General features: G+C 39.5%; 1 protein-coding gene across 7 annotated transcripts; it reads right to left on the bottom strand.

The window, feature by feature from the left end:
- Nucleotides 1-9,880: 9,880 nt before the first annotated feature.
- cby1.S (chibby homolog 1 S homeolog) lies at nucleotides 9,881-21,669 on the bottom strand. Of its 7 annotated transcripts, none has more exons than XM_041591232.1 (6): nucleotides 21,525-21,658; nucleotides 19,044-19,083; nucleotides 18,383-18,480; nucleotides 17,711-17,816; nucleotides 11,435-11,547; nucleotides 9,881-10,236 (listed from the first exon to the last, which is right to left on the bottom strand). In XM_041591232.1, the coding sequence occupies exons 3-6, from the start codon at nucleotides 18,458-18,460 to the stop codon at nucleotides 10,162-10,164; spliced, it is 372 nt and encodes a 123-aa protein (XP_041447166.1). In that variant the 5' UTR covers nucleotides 18,461-18,480; nucleotides 19,044-19,083; nucleotides 21,525-21,658; the 3' UTR covers nucleotides 9,881-10,161.
- Nucleotides 21,670-21,820: the final 151 nt, after the last annotated feature.

The following is a 21,820-nucleotide window of genomic DNA, read 5'->3' as shown; positions in this document are numbered from 1 at the left end:
TGCGTTGTATTCCCATCCTTTATATAATTCCAAGAGCATTCCCTGCCTGTATTCCCATCTTGTATATAATTCCAAGTGCTTTCTCTCCGCTGTATTCCCATCCTGTATATAATTCCAAGTGCTTTCTCTCCGCTGTATTCCCATCCTGTATATAATTCCAAGTGCTTTCCCTGCCTGTATTCCCATCTTGTATATAATTCCAAGTGCATTCCCTGCCTGTATTCCCATCCTTTATATAATTCCAAGTTTTTTTTCCTCTGTTGTTATCCCATCTTGTATATAATTCCAGGTGCTTTCTCTCCGCTGTATTCCCATCCTTTATATAATTCCAATTGCTTTCCCTGCCTGTATTCCCATCTTGTATATAATTCCAAGTGCTTTCCCTGCCTGTATTCCCATCTTGTATATAATTCCAAGTGCTTTCCCTGCCTGTATTCCCATCTTGTCTGTAATTCCAAGTACTTTCCATGTGCTGTATTCCCATGTTGTATATAATTCCAAGTGCTTTCCCTCTGTTGTATTCCCATCCTTTATATAATTCCAAGTTTTTTTCCTCTGTTGTTATCCCATCTTGTATATAATTCCAAGTGCATTACCTGCGCTGTATTCCCATCTTGTATATAATTCCAAGTGCATTCCCTGCACTGTATTCCCATCTTGTATATAATTCCAAGTGCATTCCCTGCGCTGTATTCCCATCTTCTATATAATTCCAATTGCTTTCCCTGCCTGTATTCCCATCTTGTATATAATTCCAAGTTTTTTTCTTCTGTTGTTATCCCATCTTGTATATAATTCCAAGTGCTTTCTCTCCGCTGTATTCCCATCCTTTATATAATTCCAATTGCTTTCCCTGCCTGTATTCCCATCTTGTATATAATTCCAAGTGCTTTCCCTGCCTGTATTCCCATCTTGTATATAATTCCAAGTGCTTTCCCTGCCTGTATTCCCATCTTGTCTGTAATTCCAAGTACTTTCCATGTGCTGTATTCCCATGTTGTATATAATTCCAAGTGCTTTCCCTCTGTTGTATTCCCATCCTTTATATAATTCCAAGTTTTTTTCCTCTGTTGTTATCCCATCTTGTATATAATTCCAAGTGCATTACCTGCGCTGTATTCCCATCTTGTATATAATTCCAAGTGCATTCCCTGCACTGTATTCCCATCTTGTATATAATTCCAAGTGCATTCCCTGCGCTGTATTCCCATCTTCTATATAATTCCAATTGCTTTCCCTGCCTGTATTCCCATCTTGTATATAATTCCAAGTTTTTTTCTTCTGTTGTTATCCCATCTTGTATATAATTCCAGGTGCTTTCTCTCCGCTGTATTCCCATCCTTTATATAATTCCAATTGCTTTCCCTGCGCTGTATTCCCATCCTGTATATAATTCCAAGTGCATTCCCTGCGCTGTATTCCCATCTTGTATATAATTCCAAGTGCATTCCCTGCACTGTATTCCCATCTTGTATATAATTCCAAGTGCTTTCCTTGCATTGTATTCCCATCCTGTATATAATTCCAAGTGCATTCCCTGCGCTGTATTCCCATCCTGTATATAATTCCAATTGCTTTCCCTGCCTGTATTCCCATCTTGTATATAATTCCAAGTGCTTTCCCTGTGCTGTATTCCCATCTTGTATATAATTCCAATTGTTTTCCCTCTGTTGTATTCCCATCCTGTATATAATTCCAAGTACATTCCCTGCGCTGTTTTCCCATCTTGTATATAATTCCAAGTGCTTTCTCTCCGCTGTATTCCCATCCTGTGTATAATTCCAATTGCTTTCCCTGCGCTGTATTCCCATCTTGTATACACTTCCAATTGCTTTCCCTGCCTGTATTCCCATCTTGTATATAATTCAAAGTGCTTTCCCTGCGCTGTATTCCCATCTTGTATATATTTCCAAGTGCTTTCCTTGCATTGTATTCGCATCATGTATATAATTTCAATTGTTTTCCCTGAGCTGTATTCCCATCCTGTATATAATTCCAAATGCATTCCCTGCGCTGTATTCCCATCCTGTATATAATTCCAAATACATTCCCTGTGCTGTATTCCCATATTCTATATAATCCCAACTGTTTTCTCTGCGTTGTATTCCCATCCTGTATATAATTCCAAGTGCATTCCCTGTGCTGTATTCCCATCTTGAATATAATTCCAACTGTTTTCTCTGCGTTGTATTCCCATCCTGTATATAATTCCAAGTGCATTCCCTGCGCTGTATTCCCATCTTCTATATAATTCCAATTGCTTTCCCTGCCTGTATTCCCATCTTGTATATAATTCCAAGTTTTTTTCTTCTGTTGTTATCCTATTTTGTATATAATTCCAAGTGCTTTCTCTCTGCTGTATTCCCATCCTTTATATAATTCCAATAGCTTTCCCTGCGCTGTATTCCCATCCTGTATATAATTCCAAGTGCATTCCCTGAGCTGTATTCCGATCTTCTATTTAATTCCAAGTGCTTTCCCTGCCTGTATTCCCATCTTGTATATAATTCCAAGTCCTTTCCTTCTGTTGTATTCCCATCCTGTATATAATTCCAAGTGCATTCCCTGTGCTGTATTCCCATTTTGTATATAATTCCAAGTGCATTACCTGCACTGTATTCCCATCTTGTATATAATTCCAAGTGCTTTCCTTGCATTGTATTCCCATCCTGTATATAATTCCAAGTGCATTCCCTGCGCTGTATTCCCATCCTGTATATAATTCCAATTGCTTTCCATGCCTGTATTCCCATCTTGTATATAATTCCAAGTGCTTTCCCTGTGCTGTATTCCCATTTTGTATATAATTCCAATTGTTTTCCCTCTGTTGTATTCCCATCCTGTATATAATTCCAAGTGCTTTCCCTGTGCTGTATTCCCATCTTGTATATATTTCCAAGTGCTTTCCTTGCATTGTATTCGCATCATGTATATAATTTCAATTGTTTTCCCTGAGCTGTATTCCCATCCTGTATATAATTCCAAATGCATTCCCTGCGCTGTATTCCCATCCTGTATATAATTCCAAGTGCATTCCCTGCGCTGTATTCCCATCCTGTATATAATTCCAATTGCTTTCCATGCCTGTATTCCCATCTTGTATATAATTCCAAGTGCTTTCCCTGTGCTGTATTCCCATCCTGTATATAATTCCAAGTGCATTCCCTGCGCTGTATTCCCATCTTGTATATAATTCCAAGTGCATTCCCTGCACTGTATTCCCATCTTGTATATAATTCCAAGTGCTTTCCTTGCATTGTATTCCCATCCTGTATATAATTCCAAGTGCATTCCCTGCGCTGTATTCCCATCCTGTATATAATTCCAATTGCTTTCCATGCCTGTATTCCCATCTTGTATATAATTCCAAGTGCTTTCCCTGTGCTGTATTCCCATTTTGTATATAATTCCAATTGTTTTCCCTCTGTTGTATTCCCATCCTGTATATAATTCCAAGTGCATTCCCTGCGCTGTTTTCCCATCTTGTATATAATTCCAAGTGCTTTCTCTCCGCTGTATTCCCATCTTGTATATAATTCCAAGTGCTTTCTCTCCGCTGTATTACCATCCTGTATATAATTCCAATTGCTTTCCCTGCGCTGTATTCCCATCTTGTATACAATTCCAATTGCTTTCCCTGCCTGTATTCCCATCTTGTATATAATTCCAAGTGCTTTCCCTGCGCTGTATTCCCATCTTGTATATATTTCCAAGTGCTTTCCTTGCATTGTATTCGCATCATGTATATAATTTCAATTGTTTTCCCTGAGCTGTATTCCCATCCTGTATATAATTCCAAATGCATTCCCTGTGCTGTATTCCCATATTCTATATAATCCCAACTGTTTTCTCTGCGTTGTATTCCCATCCTGTATATAATTCCAAGTGCATTCCCTGTGCTGTATTCCCATCTTGTATATAATTCCAACTGTTTTCTCTGCGTTGTATTCCCATCCTGTATATAATTCCAAGTGCATTCCGTGTGCTGTATTCCCATCTTGTATATAATTCCAAGTGCTTTCCTTGCATTGTATTCCAATCCTGTATATAATTCCAAGTGCATTCCCTGCGCTGTATTCCCATCTTGTATATAATTCCAAGAGCTTTCCCTGCCTGTATTCCCATCTTGTATATAATTCCAAGTGCTTTCCCTGCGCTGTATTCCCATCTTGTATATAATTCCAAGTGCATTCCCTGTGCTGTATTCCCATCTTCTATATAATTCCAATTGCTTTCCCTGCCTGTATTCCTATCTTGTATATAATTCCAAGTTTTTTGTTCTGTTGTTATCCTATTTTGTATATAATTCCAAGTGCTTTCTCTCTGCTGTATTCCCATCTTGTATATAATTCCAATTGCTTTCCCTGCCTGTATTCCCATCTTGTATATAATTCCAAGTGCTTTCCCTGTGCTGTATTCCCATCTTGTATATAATTCCAAGTGAATTCCCTGCGCTGTATTACCGTCTTGTATATAATTCCAAGTACTTTCCCTGTGTTGTATTCCCATCTTGTATATAATTCCAACTGTTTTCTCTGCATTGTATTCCCATCCTGTATATAATTCCAAGTGCATTCCCTGTGCTGTATTCCCATCTTGTATATAATTCCAAGTGAATTCCCTGCGCTGTATTACCGTCTTGTATATAATTCCAAGTACTTTCCCTGTGTTGTATTCCCATCTTGTATATAATTCCAACTGTTTTCTCTGCATTGTATTCCCATCCTTTATATAATTCCAATTGCTTTCCCTGCCTGTATTCCCATCTTGTATATAATTCCAACTGTTTTCTCTGCGTTGTATTACCATCTTGTATATAATTCCAAGTGCTTTCCCTCTGTTGTATTCCCATCTTTTATATAATTCCAAGTTTTTTTCCTCTGTTGTTATCCCATCTTGTATACAATTCCAAGTGCTTTCTCTCTGCTGTATTCCCATCCTGTATATAATTCCAATTGCTTTTCCTGCGCTGTATTCCCATCTTGTATATAATTCCAAGTGCATTCCCTGCACTGTATTCCCATCTTGTATATAATTCCAAGTGCTTTCCCTGCCTGTATTCCCATCTTGTATATAATTCCAAGTGCTTTCCTTGCATTGTATTCGCATCCTGTATATAATTCCAATTGTTTTCCCTGAGCTGTATTCCCATCCTGTATATAATTCCAAATGCATTCCCTGCGCTGTATTCCCATCTTGTATATAATTCCAAGTGCATTCCCTGCGTTGTATTCCCATCTTCTATATAATTCCAATTGCTTTCCCTGCCTGTGTTCCCATCTTGTATATAATTCCAAGTTTTTTTCCTCTGTTGTTATCCCATCTTGTATATAATTCCAAGTGCTTTCTCTCTGCTGTATTCCGATCCTTTATATAATTCCAATTGCTTTCCCTGTGCTGTATTCCCATCCTGTATTTAATTCCAACTGTTTTCTCTGCATTGTATTCCCATCTTGTATATTATTCCAAGTGCTTTCCCTGCCTGTATTCCCATCTTGTATATAATTCCAAGTGCATTCCCTGCGTTGTATTCCCATCTTCTATATAATTCCAATTGCTTTCCCTGCCTGTGTTCCCATCTTCTATATAATTCCAAGTTTTTTTCCTCTGTTGTTATCCCATCTTGTATATAATTCCAAGTGCATTCCCTGAGCTGTATTCCGATCTTGTATTTAATTCCACTTGCTTTCCCTGCCTGTATTCCCATCTTGTATTTAATTCCAACTGTTTTCTCTGCATTGTATTCCCATCTTGTATATTATTCCAAGTGCTTTCCCTGCCTGTATTCCCATCTTGTATATAATTCCAATTGCTTTCCCTGCCTGTATTCCCATCTTGTATATAATTCCAATTGCTTTCCCTGCCTGTATTCCCATCTTGTATATAATTCCAAGTGCTTTCCCTGCCTGTATTCCAATCTTGTATATAATTCAAAGTGCATTCCCTGCGCTGTATTCCCATCTTGTATATAATTCCACGTGCTCCAAGTATTTTTTTTATCTGTTTCTTCTTAGTAGTTGGGAAAAGCTGCATGTTGTTTACCCTAACAGTTATGGTTAGGAGAAGCAGTAACTCTGGGTCTACAGTTGCTCCTCAGAACAGTACAGCACCATGCTTCCCATTGGATGAAAAAAATGTGTGGTGTTGGGGAGCACCAACCATCAGGTACAGTATATGGTGTGCAAAGCCAAATAGTAATAGTATACAAAGGAAAGAGAAAATTGAAAGAACTGGCTCTCACTGTTGCACCATCCCATATATGACTTCCGAAAGAGTTAGAAGTGTGAAAGTTAAAACATAACTTTTAATCTACAATTAAAATAGATGTCCAGACGAAAATTATTAAAAGAACAGCTAGAAGCAGGACGTTGATTGACTGATATAGGAGGGTTGTCGCGATTGAGGTTAAGCGAGCCTTTTAATCACAGCAGACTAGCTACTGGTAAATATTAGTACTACCACCAATTGTGAGTACAAACCCGCGGTTTAATAGGCAGTTTCCAACCCCTTCACCCTCATAGCACACCTCCCATTGTCAAATAACATTCGAGTAGTGCCTTGTTAAAGGTGCTCAGTATTCTGCCCAAGGCTCAGCTTCAGGCCCACGGATCAATCCAGCCCATCCAACCCCTTCACCCTCGTTAAGCACCCTCCCGATCCGTTTAACCAATAAAGTCCCTATCATACGTCCTGCCTAACTGCAGCTAAAAAATATGCGCCTGACGCGCGTTTCACCCGCCAAGTGCGGGCTTTGTCAAAGGCATATGCGAGACCGTCGTTGCACTCCTATAAATAGCTGCGGAGCAGCCGTTACAAATTCAAATGGACCAATCAGTATGCGCAGCGTCACAATGGAGAGCATCCGGCCAATGCCGTCTTCTCCCTGCCGTTCTGTGTGAGGTCGCTCTGGAGAGAATTTCCTATAGAGCGATACTGACGTAACCATTTGTAGCATTGAAACAAAGTTTCCATAATGACACCTGGCTGCCAAAGTATCCAAATACTAGTAATTGATATATCACCATCTGAAATGAAAACTTATTAACACATACTGTTCACACATAATGGGTTTGGGTTACAATCTTGGTAATAATGATAATGGGTGTTAACCCTTTCATCGCTAGATTAGTAGCAGTTCTGCTCTTAGAAAATTCTAAAGTACAAGATAATAAATTTACACTTATCCTGACAAGTAAGTCTGGACCTAGGTGTAATGATCAAATAATTGAGGCCCTTAAGTGACCACATCCCTAAGAGAGATTGTGATAGAAGTTACTATAAAGTTTTCTTGATATATTGTATGCAGACAAAATGTTAAGCATATTAATTCTAATGCTTCTAATGCTTGTATTATTGATTATATAAATGTATTCATTAGCTGTTCTTTTAATAATTTTCGTCTGGACATCTATTTTAATTGTAGATTAAAAGTTATGTTTTAACTTTCACACTTCTAACTCTTTCGGAAGTCATATATGGGATGGTGCAACAGTGAGAGCCAGTTCTTTCAATTTTCTCTTTCCTTTGTATTCCCATTGGATGTAATTCCTACAATTAAACTACAGTTATTACTCACTCCATGTATGCCATTTAAAGGGGTGGTTCACCTTTAAGGTAACTCTTATTATGTTATAGAATGGCCAATTCTAAGCAACTTTTTAATTTGGTTTCATTATTGAATTTTTATAGTTTTATAGTTATTTGCCTTTTTCTTCTGACTCTTTGCAGCTTTCAAATAGGCGTCGCGGACTCCCTTCTAAAAAAACAAATCTTCTGTAAGGCTACAAATGTATTGTTATTATTACTTTTTATTACTAATCCTTCTATTCAGGTCTCTCCTATTCATATTCCAGTCTCATATTCAAATTAATGCATGGTTGCTAGGGTAATTTGGACCTTAGTTACCTGATTGCTTAAGATGCAAATTGAAGAGCTGCTAAATAAAAAGATAAATAACTCAAAAATGACAAATAATTAACAATGAAAACAATTTGAAAATTGTCTCACAATATCAATCTCTACATCATAATAAAAGGTCTCAAAGGTGAACAACCCCTTTAACTACAAGATTTGGGTTGATGTGATCAAAAATCTACATAAAGAAATAGAAACACAGACAGCAGTAAGTTTTAAAAAATGTCATTTTGTGAATAATGGACATTGTAAGCATAAAAAAAAAAAAAGTACACAGTGGGGCTCATTTATAAACAGTGGGCAAATTTGCACCTGGGCAGTAACCCATAGCAACCAATCAGTGATTAGCTTTTTTAAAACAGTTGCAGGTTGAGCACTGAAAGCAATCATTTGATTGGTTGCCATGGGTTACTGCCCAGGTGCAAATTTGCCCACTGTTTATAAATGAGCCTCAGTATCTTATTTAGTGTTCAGTATGGTAAAATATGGAGCATTGTGAAATAACTGAATACATTAAAACGGCACAACAAACACACTATAATAATTTAACTGCTCACACCACTCTTAAATGGAGAAAGCCTAACAGATAACTGAAAGCATCTCATCATACGCACAATTGTACACAGCAGTTTTGCTTCCCTAAAACTCATTTCTCATGGTTTGTTGTAGAGTTACTCTGAGACTGACTTGTAACTATGGCCCTGATGTAGGAGATGCAAAGTATTTGGCGGAGACTATAGTTTTTATCCAAACTTGCACAATTCTAAAATAAATAAAAACATTAAGGGGCTGATTTATCAAAGGAAGAATGTTAAGAGTTTTTTTTCCCCCAGATGAACTCGAAACTCAAATAGTATCTTATATAAGAAAAAACGTGAACGTCTAAAACTTGAACGAATATCACCGTCCCGGAAACTCGAATTTGACTAAACTCTAATAGAGTTTTTTTCTTCGACAAAAACTTGGCTATTAACATATTCAAATGGGTCACTGGACCTCTGCCATTAACTTCTACGTGAACTCAGCAGGTTTAAGGAGGCGATAAGCCGAATTCGAGTTGTTCCCAGGGTCAAGGTATGATAAATCTCTAAATCGAGTATGGATTATTCCCAACTCCAATTTGTGAGTTTTGACTAAAAAATCCAACTCAAAAATTTGAATGTACCATTTAAACCTTAATAAATCTGCCCCAAGACTGCATAAATGCTAAGCAAGACACAACAGCAGTGGAATATAATGAAATGAAAGCCATTCAACAATGAAATGGGCCAGGAAGACACATATGATTAATTTGTAATGAGAATTGAGTGATACTGAAGGGCAACTAAGGTTCTGAAAGAAATGAAGCATTTTCTACTACAGTCCATAAATTGAATGGGTTAATTGGCTTCTGATTAAAGTGACCCTTGTTCATATCTGTGTACAGGAGATAGGGAACTTAGACTGCTAACTTTACTAGTTCTAATAGTAATAATTAATAGTGTCTAATACTTCTCTCATATAAAGTAATGCTATTTCCATTCTATCTTTCTAAAATGTAATTACAATGGCTCCACATTCTTTACTCTTCAATTTCTTGTGGACTAAGTGGCAGGCACTGCAGCTGTAAACTGGCAAATTGTCCCAAAGAGTATGCCGTATAATTCTGGCTATTTGCATGTAGGTGAAATTTTGCTCCTGTGTGTGAGGTGCAGCAATCAGGGAACCAAAAATGTCAATACCTGCTGTTGAAAACCGTGCAGTGTGCAAACTCTCATGTGGTTTTGAGTAATCCATAATCTTTCCTGGTTTCTAATTGGCTAATAAATATAAGCTTGGATTGGAAACCAGTTTGCTACCGCATGACTGCCCCCCCCATGACAGCTTTATATACTGCACATTAAGTGGCTTCATATAAAACGTACCATGTCCTTGTTATATAAATCAAGGGATTCTGAAAATAAAAGACTTTAGGGTAAACCCAACAAAATGTCCATAAGTCTTTCCATTTATTACTGGATTGTCCAATTATCACTTTTCTGTTAGACACATGATTCATTGGAAGATTTTTCTTCTTACGTGGACTGCAACTTTTATCTTCCACTTGACAGTCTTCTGATAATGAAATACTTTTCTACTTTCCACGGTAATCTTTACAAAAAAATGAAGCTCTGGTGATCTGTCCAATCAGATGGGGGAATCATTGGCTCAATTTCAGATATTGTCCATCTCTATCAACAAACTCATTTCCTCCTGCCAGTCAGATTTTTAATTTCCTCCATTTCTTTTTCCTTCAAGTGGGCGTCTGCTGCTGCTTCTGAGAGCTGTTAGTATAGGTAATGACTGTCAGACTTCAATATCATGAGTGTACACCCATTGAGATAAGAAACCCAGTTATAATAATAATAATAATAATAATAATAATAATAATAATAATACAATTAGCACATCAGTGCCGCAGACTGAGAATAACAGACTGAAATTATCCAGTGACAGGGAATATACAACAGGACATCATGAAGCAAGTTTATATATCATGAAAATGTAATGTATACGCTTTATCTAATGGTAATAATGTTTCTAACTATAATTCATTAAAAATGTTGTACTATTTCTGAAATAATCATGTTACTCTTTACTACTCGCCTCTTAGCAATCGGTTTCTCTTCATGCAGAAGACAAGGTCAGATTTCAATTGACGCCAAGGTCAAATACTTGTTTTTTTGGGGGAGGGCTCCCTTTCCTGGCAGATGTATTAAACATAACTCAAATAATAGGGATGCACCGATCCCACTTTTTGGGATTCGGACGAATCCCTGAATCCTTTGTGAAAGATTCGGCTGAATACCTTCCCACAACTAATTAACATATGTAAATTTGGATTCGGTTCGGCCGAATCCTGCTGAAAAAGGCTAAATCCCGAACCGAATCCTGGATTCAGTGCATCCCTATCAAATAATGAATCAAAATAACTGATTCTGACACATATCTGCATGTAGAGTGTGTTATTTTGAAAGTGTGAGCTCTAATACATCTTGCAGGGATTGATTAGACCTTACAATATGTAGTAGACCCAATTGTCATCTGACTCCTGCATGAGAAGAGAATGACGAGAGAGATGTAATTATTTCAGAAACAGTACATCATTTGTAATGGATTATATTTAGAAAGTGTCTTATTTCAGTGAAATCAAACAAATTACATTTTCACTTTAAGCCACTGCCTTCTTCTAACTGTATGTGTGTGTGAAGTATTTATTACAGGTTTATTAGGTTCTACAGCAGTAACCCCAATAAAACCCTTTCCAGAAGTGCCGTCTGCCTGTTTCGAGTTCATTTGAAGTTCGCAGTGGGGACACTGCTCGACAGAGCACCAGGTCAGGAATAGCGGTGAGCAGTAGCGGTCCGTTTTCTTTGTTCTCTATCTTCAAGTATTTATTACAGATGAGTCTAAAGCAACTGGATTTGCCACTTACTACTCATCCGAGCATCTGCACAATGTATGAAGAAATATCAGTACCAAAAGCTGATCTGATTCTTACCATATCCAGTAAAAGGTCAACTTTGACACGTAACAAGTTGTTTTCTTCTTCAAGCTGCTGGTTTCTTTTGCGCAGCCTTTGGACCTCCCTCTGTGATCCAGTCCCCCCTGACTCTGCAGTAATGGAGGGAGTAATGGAGGAATTCAATGCTTACAATGGCCTTAACTTTCCAGATATAGAAAGAGCAGGACTGAGCATGACCTCTTGAACATGGTGAGGAAATTCACAGGAAATCAAAACTATACTGAAAAGTCACCTGCCCATCAACTAAAATATTCATTGGCTCAAACAGTCCTTTCATGTGTAATAAAAACTAGTCTTTAATCCTTTTGTGTGACAATTAGTATTACTTAACTTTTTGTTTAGAAAAAAAAACAATACCATTTTGTAGACAGTTGTGTATTTAGGTCTGGTTTTGGACCTCAGTCTGTCCCTAGTTTCTCCCAAGCAAAAAAAAACGGAAAATCAAATCATACTTACCGAGATTTTCTTTTCCTAGACCTGAACATGGCAGTGGACACTTTAGGGTTAATCCCTCCTGTCTGTGGACGGAACAGGAATTAGTAGCAAATAAAAGGAGGCCCCTCCCCTCTGCCGCCATCTTTTGGACTTTTCTGTAACTCCCCCATAGAGGGTTGGGAAGCCTTGTCCACTGCCATGTTCAGGTCTAGGAAAAGAAAATCTCGGTAAGTATGATTTGATTTTCCGTTTTCCTATTCCCTTCACATGGCAGTGGACACTTTAGGGACGTAAAAAAGCAAACAACAATGAGGGTGGGAATGCAATTTTACTCATTTAATACACTGTTAAGTACTGAGGATCCAAAGTTGGAAAGACTTTTTGAGTAAAGGTCAAATTTGTAGTGTTTGACGAATGTGTTCCAAGAACTCCATACTGCTGCTTTGCATATGTCCTCTGATGGTACCTGGGCCCTGAGTGCCCAGGATGTCGCTGTACCTCTGGTTGAGTGTGCCTTAACTTTAGAGGGTACTGAAGATGACTGGTTTGAGTATGTCATATGGATACATTCTTTTATCCAATTGGCCACAGTGTTTTTGGAAGGTTGGTTTCCGATTCTCGTACCTTGAGTGATAACCAGTAAAGAGTCAGTTTTTCTTATCTCTTTGGTTCTGTCGAGATAGATTTTTAAACATCTCACCACATCTAGCGTATGCCATTTTTCTTCTTCCTCTGAGTTAGGATTCTCAAAGAATGTTGGCAGGATAATATCCTGAGTCGTGTGGAATTTGGAAATTACCTTTGGGGTGAATCCTTCACGAGTTCTTAGTATGACCTTATCTTGAGAGAATGTGATTTTGTCCTCTCCCATTGAGAGAGCATGTATCTCACTGACTCTTCTGGCTGAAGCGATAGCTATCAGAAATGTCATTTTTAAATTGACAATTTTTAGGGGTGCTTTGTCCATGGGTTCAAATGGAGTAGAAGTCAAGGCCTTTAGTACTAGATTGAGGTCCCAAGGGGGAACTCTTGTTTTAGTTGCCGGCCTGATTCTTTTAAGCGCTTGGAAGAATCTTTTGATGAGAGGATTGGAACTCCAGCGGATTCCCGAGAAGTGGGAGATTGCAGTAATTTGTCCTTTAAGGGTGGGATTGCTTAGGCTTAGGTCTACACCCTTTTGAAGGAACTCTACCACTTGAGTTTCTGAGTTGGACATGGGAGAAGAATTGTTGTTCCTGCACCATTCTGAGAACTTTTCCCAGGTTTTGAAATATTTTTCTGTGGTAGCTGATTTTTTGGCAGCTAGTAGGGTGTTTATGGCACCTTCTGACCGTCCTAGGGATTTTAGTTTGTCCCTTTCAAGCGCCATGCCGTTAGAGCTAGCTTCTCCTGATGAGGGTAGTTCACAGATTTCAGTGTTAGAAGGTCTTGATGGTTTGGAAGTTTCCAATAATTCCCCTTGGATAGGTGGAGAAGTTGAGGGAACCAAACTCGTCTCGGCCACCAAGGGGCAATCAGGATCACATTTGCTTGGTCTTGAGTGATTTTTGTAATTACCTTCTGAATCAATGCGAACGGGGGAAAGATGTAAAGGGGGCCCCAATTCCATTTTATTGAAAAAGCGTCTGTCAGTGAGGCTTTCGGGTCTCTTTTCCAAGAGCAGAAATTCTCCATCTTTGTGTTGGATCTGGAGGCCATTAGGTCTATTTTGAAGGGTCCCCATTTTTCCCAAATCATTTTGAAGATTTTTTGGCTCAGTTCCCATTCTCCTCCCTTGGGGAGAGTTCTGCTTAGTTTGTCTGCGATCACATTGTCTTTTCCCGCTATGTGGGAAGCTTTGAGGAGAAAGAGGTTGTTTTCTGCCCAAGTTAGAATAGTTGTGGTCAAGGCTAACAGATTCCAAAATCTTGTGCCCCCTTGTTTCATGATGTACCTCACTGCTGTAGTGTTGTCTGATTTGATCCAGACCGCTTTTCCCTGAATGAGAGGGCTGAATGCCAGTAAGCTTAGGTGAATCGCCTTTAATTCTCTCCAGTTTGAGGATCTTTGACTCTCTTCTGTGTTCCACCACCCCAGGGTTTTGTGGACCCCCATGTGAGCTCCCCATCCCAGACTGCTGGCGTCTGTGGTGATTGTGGTCCATGAGTCTATCTGTAGTGGCATAGGTATTCGAAGGTTCTTCTCTTGTAACCACCATCTCAAGCTTTGTAGGGTCTCTTCTGTGAGAAATATTAGTTGGTTTTGTGTTTTGGGGTTCTTGTTCCATTGAGATAGGAAATTGAAGTGGAGACTCCGAGTGTGTATCATCGACCATCTGACACAATCTATGGTGGAGACCATTTTCCCTATTGTGCTTTGGCAGATCTTGACTGTCGTAATGGGATGAAGAATGAGTTGTTGTATATTTTCCTTTAAGTCCTTTGCCCTTGTCCTTGGCAAGCTGAGGGTCATCTCCCTGGTGTCTAAGATCGTGCCCAGGTATTCTATCCTCTGACATGGGATTATCATGGATTTTCCCCAGTTTATGATCCAGCCTAATTTGACAGGTAATGGGTTGTAGAGGTGAGGTGAGCCAGCAATAGAGGTTTTGATTGAGCTTTCAGGAGGATGTCGTCTAGATAGGCGTAGATTTGTATCCCCATTATTCTTAGATTCGCCAAGACAGGTGCTAGGATTTTTGTAAATATCCTTGGGGCTGTGGCCAGTCCGAATGGCATGGCTGTATATTGGAAATGTTCCCCCAAGGTCTTGAATCTGAAGTATTTTGTGTGATCTGAGTGGATGGGGATGTGTAGGTAGGCATCTTGTAGGTCTAGTTTTATCATCCAATCCTTTGTGGAAAGGGATAGTGCAATTGACTTTAAGGTTTCCATCCTGAAAGTTGGGACTTTGAGATGTTCGTTTAGATGTTTTAGGTTTAGAATTACTCTGAACTCCCCATTCGCCTTTCTTTTGAGGAAAAGGTGGGAGTAAATACCTTTGAATCTTTGGTTTGGTGGTACTTTGGAGATTATTTTGTTTTGTAGTAACTTCTTTATGATGGATTTTAGTTGTGTAGTTGCCTCCTTTGATCTTGGTCTGTCTGATGAGGTGAAAGAGGACTTGGGTTTTTTTGCAAATTCTAGAAGGTATCCTTCTGATACTATATCTTTTGCCCATTCGTCTTGGATTTCTTGAGCCCAAACTGCCTTGAAATCTTTTAGTCTCCCGCCTATATAAGACAGTTGGACTCTCGCACCTTCATGCTTTATTTTTATCAGTTTTGAGGTCTCTTTTGAAACCTTGGGGGTTTTGGAAGTTTTGGCTCCTGGTTTTCCACTGTCTGGCATTGTATTTCCCCGGTCTGTATTGTCTGGCGTCCCGAAAGGAATTTTTTTGATTCCTGTTTTGAAATTTTCTCTCTCTTCTCTCTTGTGGAAGAAAGGCAGATTTTCCCGCCGAGGCTTTGGAGATGATTTGATCCAGTTTGGTACCGAATAGTAGGTCTCCTTTGAAGGGCAATGAACACAAGTTGTGTTTTGACTGCGAGTCTGCATTCCAGTGTCTGAGCCACAGGGATCTTCTTGCTGAGACGGCCAAACCCATAGTTCTGGCTGCTAGTTTCACATTTGTTAAGGAAACTTCAGCGGAGTAGTCGTTGGCCACTTTTATGTCGTGGATCATTTCTAAGAGTTTGGTTCTTTCCACACCCGATTTTATGGCATGTTCCAATTCGTCTATCCAGATTTTATTGGCTCTGGCAACCGTAGTATTAGCTACTTCCGCTTTGCAGATGGTTCCATTAGCCAGGTAAAGTTTTTTGAGTGTGGAGTCCTGACGCCTTTCCATAGTGTCTTTTAGAGACACCCCCTCGTCCACTGGTAGAGTGGTTCTTCTTGCAACTCTGGTGATGGCTGCGTCTACTTTCGGGACATTGTCCCATATTTTTGAATCTTGTTCCGCGAAGGGGAATAACTTCTTGATTTTCCTTGGGAGTGTCAGTTTTTTGTCTGGCGTTTCCCATTCAGATTCCATACTGTTTTTGATGACTTCATGTATGGGAAAAAGGTGGTTTCTTTTCGATGAGGATTTAAACATCTTGTCTTTATTAGAGGGAATGGGATCATCTCTAAGGTTTAAAGTTTTCCTGATTGCTTTGATAAGTGGTTCAACCATATCCAAAGGCATTTCACATTCCTCTTCCTCCGTTTCCGTATCCGAGAGTTCACCTTCTGATGTGGAATGTTCCCTTTCTCTGGTCTGTTTGGAGCTGACTCTCCCACTGGCACTGGCTTGTTCAGAGTTGATGTTGGTAAGGACTTTGTTGGTTACTTCGGAAACCATGTTGGACATGGAGTTGTTGAAGGATTCCTTCATCCAATCCATTAGGTCTGTGAATTGTTTAGAATTGACACCTGTTGCTTCATCCATGCATTTTCTGCATACTTTCTTGTTTGGCACAACAGGATCTTCACAGTAGATGCATTCCGTTCTGTGAGATTTCCTCCTTTGCTCCAGTCTATTTGGGGAACTTCTGTAGAAAAAGAAAAAATTTTCCGTTTGTAAATGCATCTCTCTTTTCCTCATTGCAGATTGAAGAAAAAGATACAGGACTCACCCCCTGGAGCCTGAATGAGAGCGTCTTAAGCTCATTACACCAGTCACTGCAATAAAATGAAGCTTTTAGAAAAGGTTCCGTCCTTTAGGCTCAGCGTGTATAAAATAGAAGTATAATACTTACAGATTGCACCCTCTCACAGAACAGCAGGCACTAACACTGTGTGGCAGCAAACCGTGGGGAGAACGAACGCTGAGCGAAGAATCGCAGGCGTTTTTTCCCGCTTCCGCATTTATTTGAATCTTGCGCATACGCATTACCTTTCCGCCATTTTGGAAGGGTCCGTCAGCGAATTTACTGCGCATGCGCCGGTTGTGTCCGGCATTGCGGCTTACCACGCTGATAGGCAACGGATGGCCAAGGACTCGCCAGTCCCTCCGGAGACTCCCACAAGCGACAGCTCGGTCCCGGAGCTTCAGTACATGAGATGCTTTCTGCACTGGCACGTAAGGGGGGAGTTTGCAGGAAGAAAAAAAGATGGCGGCAGAGGGGAGGGGCCTCCTTTTATTTGCTACTAATTCCTGTTCCGTCCACAGACAGGAGGGATTAACCCTAAAGTGTCCACTGCCATGTGAAGGGAATAGGAAAATAAGTATCCAGCCTTTAGCTAGAGGGATTTTTGTTAATTTTTTTTTTTTTTCATTTACCATACCAAAGCTGCCACACTAGATTCAGGCTCTTGGGTACCTATATGGTAAAACCTAAGGCGCTGTTTGTGTATTTGCTTGTTACAAAATGTTGTGAGCACTAGTGAGTTGCACATGTTACAGAGTGCACAAGAAAGTATTGTATTGCGCTACTAAATTTCAGACAGCTTGTGAACAGCTTGTAAAATTTCCCAGAAGGTGCCCCCTAGCTCCTACCAGTACCCCCTGCCAGCCCAGACACCCTATAGGAATGGACCAGAACTGGATTAGGCTGATAGGAGGAGTTAGAGGAATTGATCTAGAGGTTAAGTGATCAGACTTTTGATTGGGGAGACCCTGGTTGCATTCCCTGTGGCAGCTACTTAATCTCCGTATGTTCGAGATTATTTAGTGCATCTATAAAGGCTGCTTTATCTGCTGTAAAGTGCTTGGTGTGCCACTGGAGAAAACCATTATAAAAATTATTCCTTTCCCTTTAAAAGGAGGAGGAGGAGGGCCTTCCTTATCCAACTCAAACGCAAACTGGATGTTCCTTAAACTCAACAATAACAAAAAAACAAAGGTGCAAATTACCAGTGATCCACTGTCCATTTTCAAATTTCAAGCTTTGGCCTGCAATATTGATATTTGGGGAACCATAATCTAAGCCCAGTTCTACTTCTTTAGTTGTCCGGTCCAGCTAGGAAAAAAAAAAAAAAAAAAGATTTAATGACATAACCTTCAAAGTATTAATGTCTACAAATTATTGATATAGTTTTATCCTAGAAGGAATGTGCATTTTATTAATGGAAATCACAAAGACCATTTTTAGCTGCCAACTACTCTCTTTTGCTCATGATAAAGATTGCCTTTTTGTGCTGGCAGAGAAAAGCCCAAACCCAAAGCCATGTTACTGTAGAATCTAATTTAGCACATCCTTAGCTGATTGTACAGGAAGGCTGAGAATTTTAGAGTTGAAACTCCTGCCTTCCTCCTTGAGATCCAGGTTTAAATGAAAGGAAGGCTATTACCCTTCCAGATTTACAGTATAAGCAGAGGGTATTTCAGAATGTGCTGGATCTTGAGATGCTGGATACAATGTCCAAACACTGTGCCTGAAAGATGTGGAGGCATAAAAAATACAGTGCAGATATACAAACATAATTTTCATTTTGTGCATCTACAAGTGTAGAGATGTGCTTGTGAAACTCTAACTATATAATGTGCATTAACTGCAGAATCTATAACAAGAATTGTGGAACATACCGCGTGCAGGTTAGACAGGGAAGCGGATTTCCTTGGTGGCACTTTTTTTGGGCTGAACGTGTTCCCGAATAAGGGCATCTTCCCTGAAGATTAGTTCACTACCGAAAAAAGAAAAGCCAACAAGTTACTGGATAGAACAGCATTTCTCATCTGAGTATCTCCTTATCACTCAACTCACTTTGCAACTAAACCAGTTGCTGTTTTAAAGGAAAAATATACCAGCCCCTCCCCCTTTTTTACATGCATTCATTCAGTTGGTCTTTTATAGAATGTCAAAAAGACGGATATATTTTTCATTGAAAAGATTTGGAGGCGATACAAAATAATTCTGTGCTGCCTCATCTACTACAGGTATGGGATCTGTTATCCAGAAAGCTTCGAATTACGGAAAAGTCGTCTCCCATAGACTCCATTTTATCCAAATAATTTAAATTTTAAAAAATGATTTCCTTTTTGCCTATAATAATAATAAAGCAGTACCTTGTAGTTGATGAAAACAAAGATATAATTAATCCTTATTGGAAGCAAACCCAGCCTATTGGGTTTATTTGATGTGTATGTAATTTTCTAGTAGACGTATGGTATGACGATCCAAGTTGTGAAAAGATCTGTTATCTGGAAAACCCCAGGTACCAATCATTCTGGAAAACAGGTCCCATACCTGTAGTTGATCAATCCACTGGAAGGACACAACAGAATCCCTTGAAGACAGAAAAAGGAGATATTTTAAACATACAGATACAATGTTTCAATATGACTTTTTAGCAAATTAAAAAAATAGAAGGCTACTAGTATAAGGCATTTTCACCTACCTCTGTACTAAACAGACATTACAAAAGGTTTTGTATTTGTTTAACCTTTACCAATAATATGTAACTACAGGATAAAAAGCAGGTGCAATCCACCATTTTTGACTTAATGAGTTGCTATAAGTTTCTGAAATGCTTTCTGCACGAGTATTAAGAGACATATTCTCAGTGCTCCTGCATGCTTTGCTTTTATGCCCAGAGACATAGTAAATGACCCTCTTAAATTTTCCTTGACAATAGCAGAGAAGCAAAAGCATATGAATTATTTGCACCATTATGTTGTGTGTGTGGCACTTAAACCTACTCACAGGCACAAAGGGAGATTAGCGAACACAAATACTATTGGGTAGTAGTGGATTGCCCAGGTACAGAGGATCAGCACCATCAGCAACATTCCACCATCTGTTCCATCTGCTGTTGTATAAAATGTCTCCCATGGGGAGTTTAGTCTAATGCAATACCAGGGGACTATTTATGAAGCCTTGAATTTTTCTGGTCGAGTTTTAAAAGGTAAAAAAAAATTGAACCTAATTTTTGAGATTTATTGTGCTCCAAAGATGCTAAAAATTGAATCTGAAAATACTCCAGCTAAAACTTCGTCAAAATCATGTAAAAATCAATGGCAGACAGTCTCTTTAAAGGAGAATTCAACCCGTAATATAAAAAACCCCTGACCCTACATAGACCCCCTCCCTCCTCCCCCCCAGCCTACCTGGTACCCGGGGAAAATGCCCCTAACTTTTTCCTTACCCCTCAATGCAGATTCTGTCCTTGGGAGTTCACGGGGCATCTTCTGTTCTTCGTTAAACTTCGGAAGTAGACCGTCGTTTTCGGAGCTTTCGCAGTTGGAGTAATATTCTGGTCCCCAACAACTGCGCATGGGCTAAAAGTCATGAAAAATGACACGGAATTTTTTCGGAAATTTTCGTGACTGCGCATGCACAGTTGTTTAGGAATGGAATATTACTCCAACTGCGAATGCACTGAAAACTACGGTCTGTTTCCGAAGTTTAACCAAGAAAAGAAGACGGCGGCCACGAACTCCTGAGGACAGAATCTGCACAGAGGATAAGTAAAAAGTTAGGGGCATTTGCCTTGGGTACCAGGTAGGCTGGGGGGGGGGGTCTACGTAGGGTAGGTTTTTTTTTATGTTACAGGTTGAATTCTCCTTTTTTGCCTTCATGATTCTTAAAAGCTTCAGGCTGTTTGACACTGGTTTTCAATCCATAATCCACTTAATTAAGAGTTTTTTGTTCAAAACTGAAAAATGTAGAGTTTTTTTGGGCCAACAATTTGAAAAAGTTGATTTTGTTGAGACTTTTCCAGCACGGACCATTTTTGTCCAAATTGTTAGCAAATAAAAGCCAGATTGTGGAAGGGAGTTTGGTCAAATTTTTTTTAAGAAAAATGCGAGTTTTAGTAAATATGTCCCCTGCTGTTTTAGCGGCTGTGACTTTTCCCCCCAACATACACACCGCAAATAACCAGGATTTGCCTCCGCAAAATCTAAAGCTGTGGAATAAATAAGAGCTTCATTGCAATGAAGGCAGAGGATCACTGCTGGTCTCATCCCGCTCATGGCAATAGGGAACATTACAAGAAGCCCACGTTATTTACTGGTCCTGTTTCCACCTTCAGTCGCAAAGTACCCAGTGATGGTGCCAGATTTTGCGGCTACTAAATACCCTCAAGCTGCTTATCCACTCAGTAGCATGAATGAGACGGCCACATTGGTTTATGAGATATCCAGTGGGAATCAAATAAAACAGGGCACAGGAAAAGAATAGCAAGCGGAAGAACATTCAGTGTCACTACCCCTGTCCAGATAATAAACAACTTGTATCAGAATCAATCATTGCTGCTATAGGGGGGATTCATCTCAATAACTGGTATTAAACCACCACTCTGATGAATTATCATGATGGACAAGGAGCAGATATTAGTGACAGAACTGGGACAACTTCCGGGTTACTTGCACTCATGGGTGCACAGACTTGAGCAATGTGGTGTCTGATATTAGTGAAGCGGGCAAATAAGGGTCTAGTACCGAACTATACAGAACTACATTATTAGTGTGCTTTATAAATACTTACGAAATATAAATATTTCCGAAATACACCCATTTTTTCCAAGCTGTTGGGAAGGGCCCGGAAGTGGTATTTGGGCACCCCTGCACTGTAATCTGGTGGTACATTCCGGTTTTAACTCAAATGAAAACATTACTGCTTACCTATGCGCTTTGTCTCAACCAAACTTACTGCCTTTCCCGCACAAACTCTTTTGAATAAATGATAATAGTTGCTGCAAAGTTGGAAAAATAAACCCGCTCTTACCTGTACACCGCTGGACTGATGCTCTCTGCAGTTTAACCGACGCTCATGTAACGATTTACCACGCACGTGCGTGTCGCCCTAGCAACGGTTTGCTGATCAACGGAACCTTGCGTGGGATTATGGGAAGACGCGGAATACGAAAGGGGGGAGCAACTTTAGTTTCTTCGCCCTTTTCATAATTTTGCAATGGTATTACGTGCTTGCTTATATTGCAGCCTAGTGACAAAAATAGCGGAGACGTATTTAGTTTTTGAGGAGTTTTGTTCACTGGTTTGCAGTTTGTACAGATGGTCTGG

This window comes from Xenopus laevis, chromosome 4S, assembly GCF_017654675.1.
Source record: "Xenopus laevis strain J_2021 chromosome 4S, Xenopus_laevis_v10.1, whole genome shotgun sequence".
In the NCBI taxonomy this organism is placed as follows: Eukaryota; Metazoa; Chordata; class Amphibia; order Anura; family Pipidae; genus Xenopus; species Xenopus laevis.
This window is presented reverse-complemented; position numbering and strand designations above follow the sequence as displayed.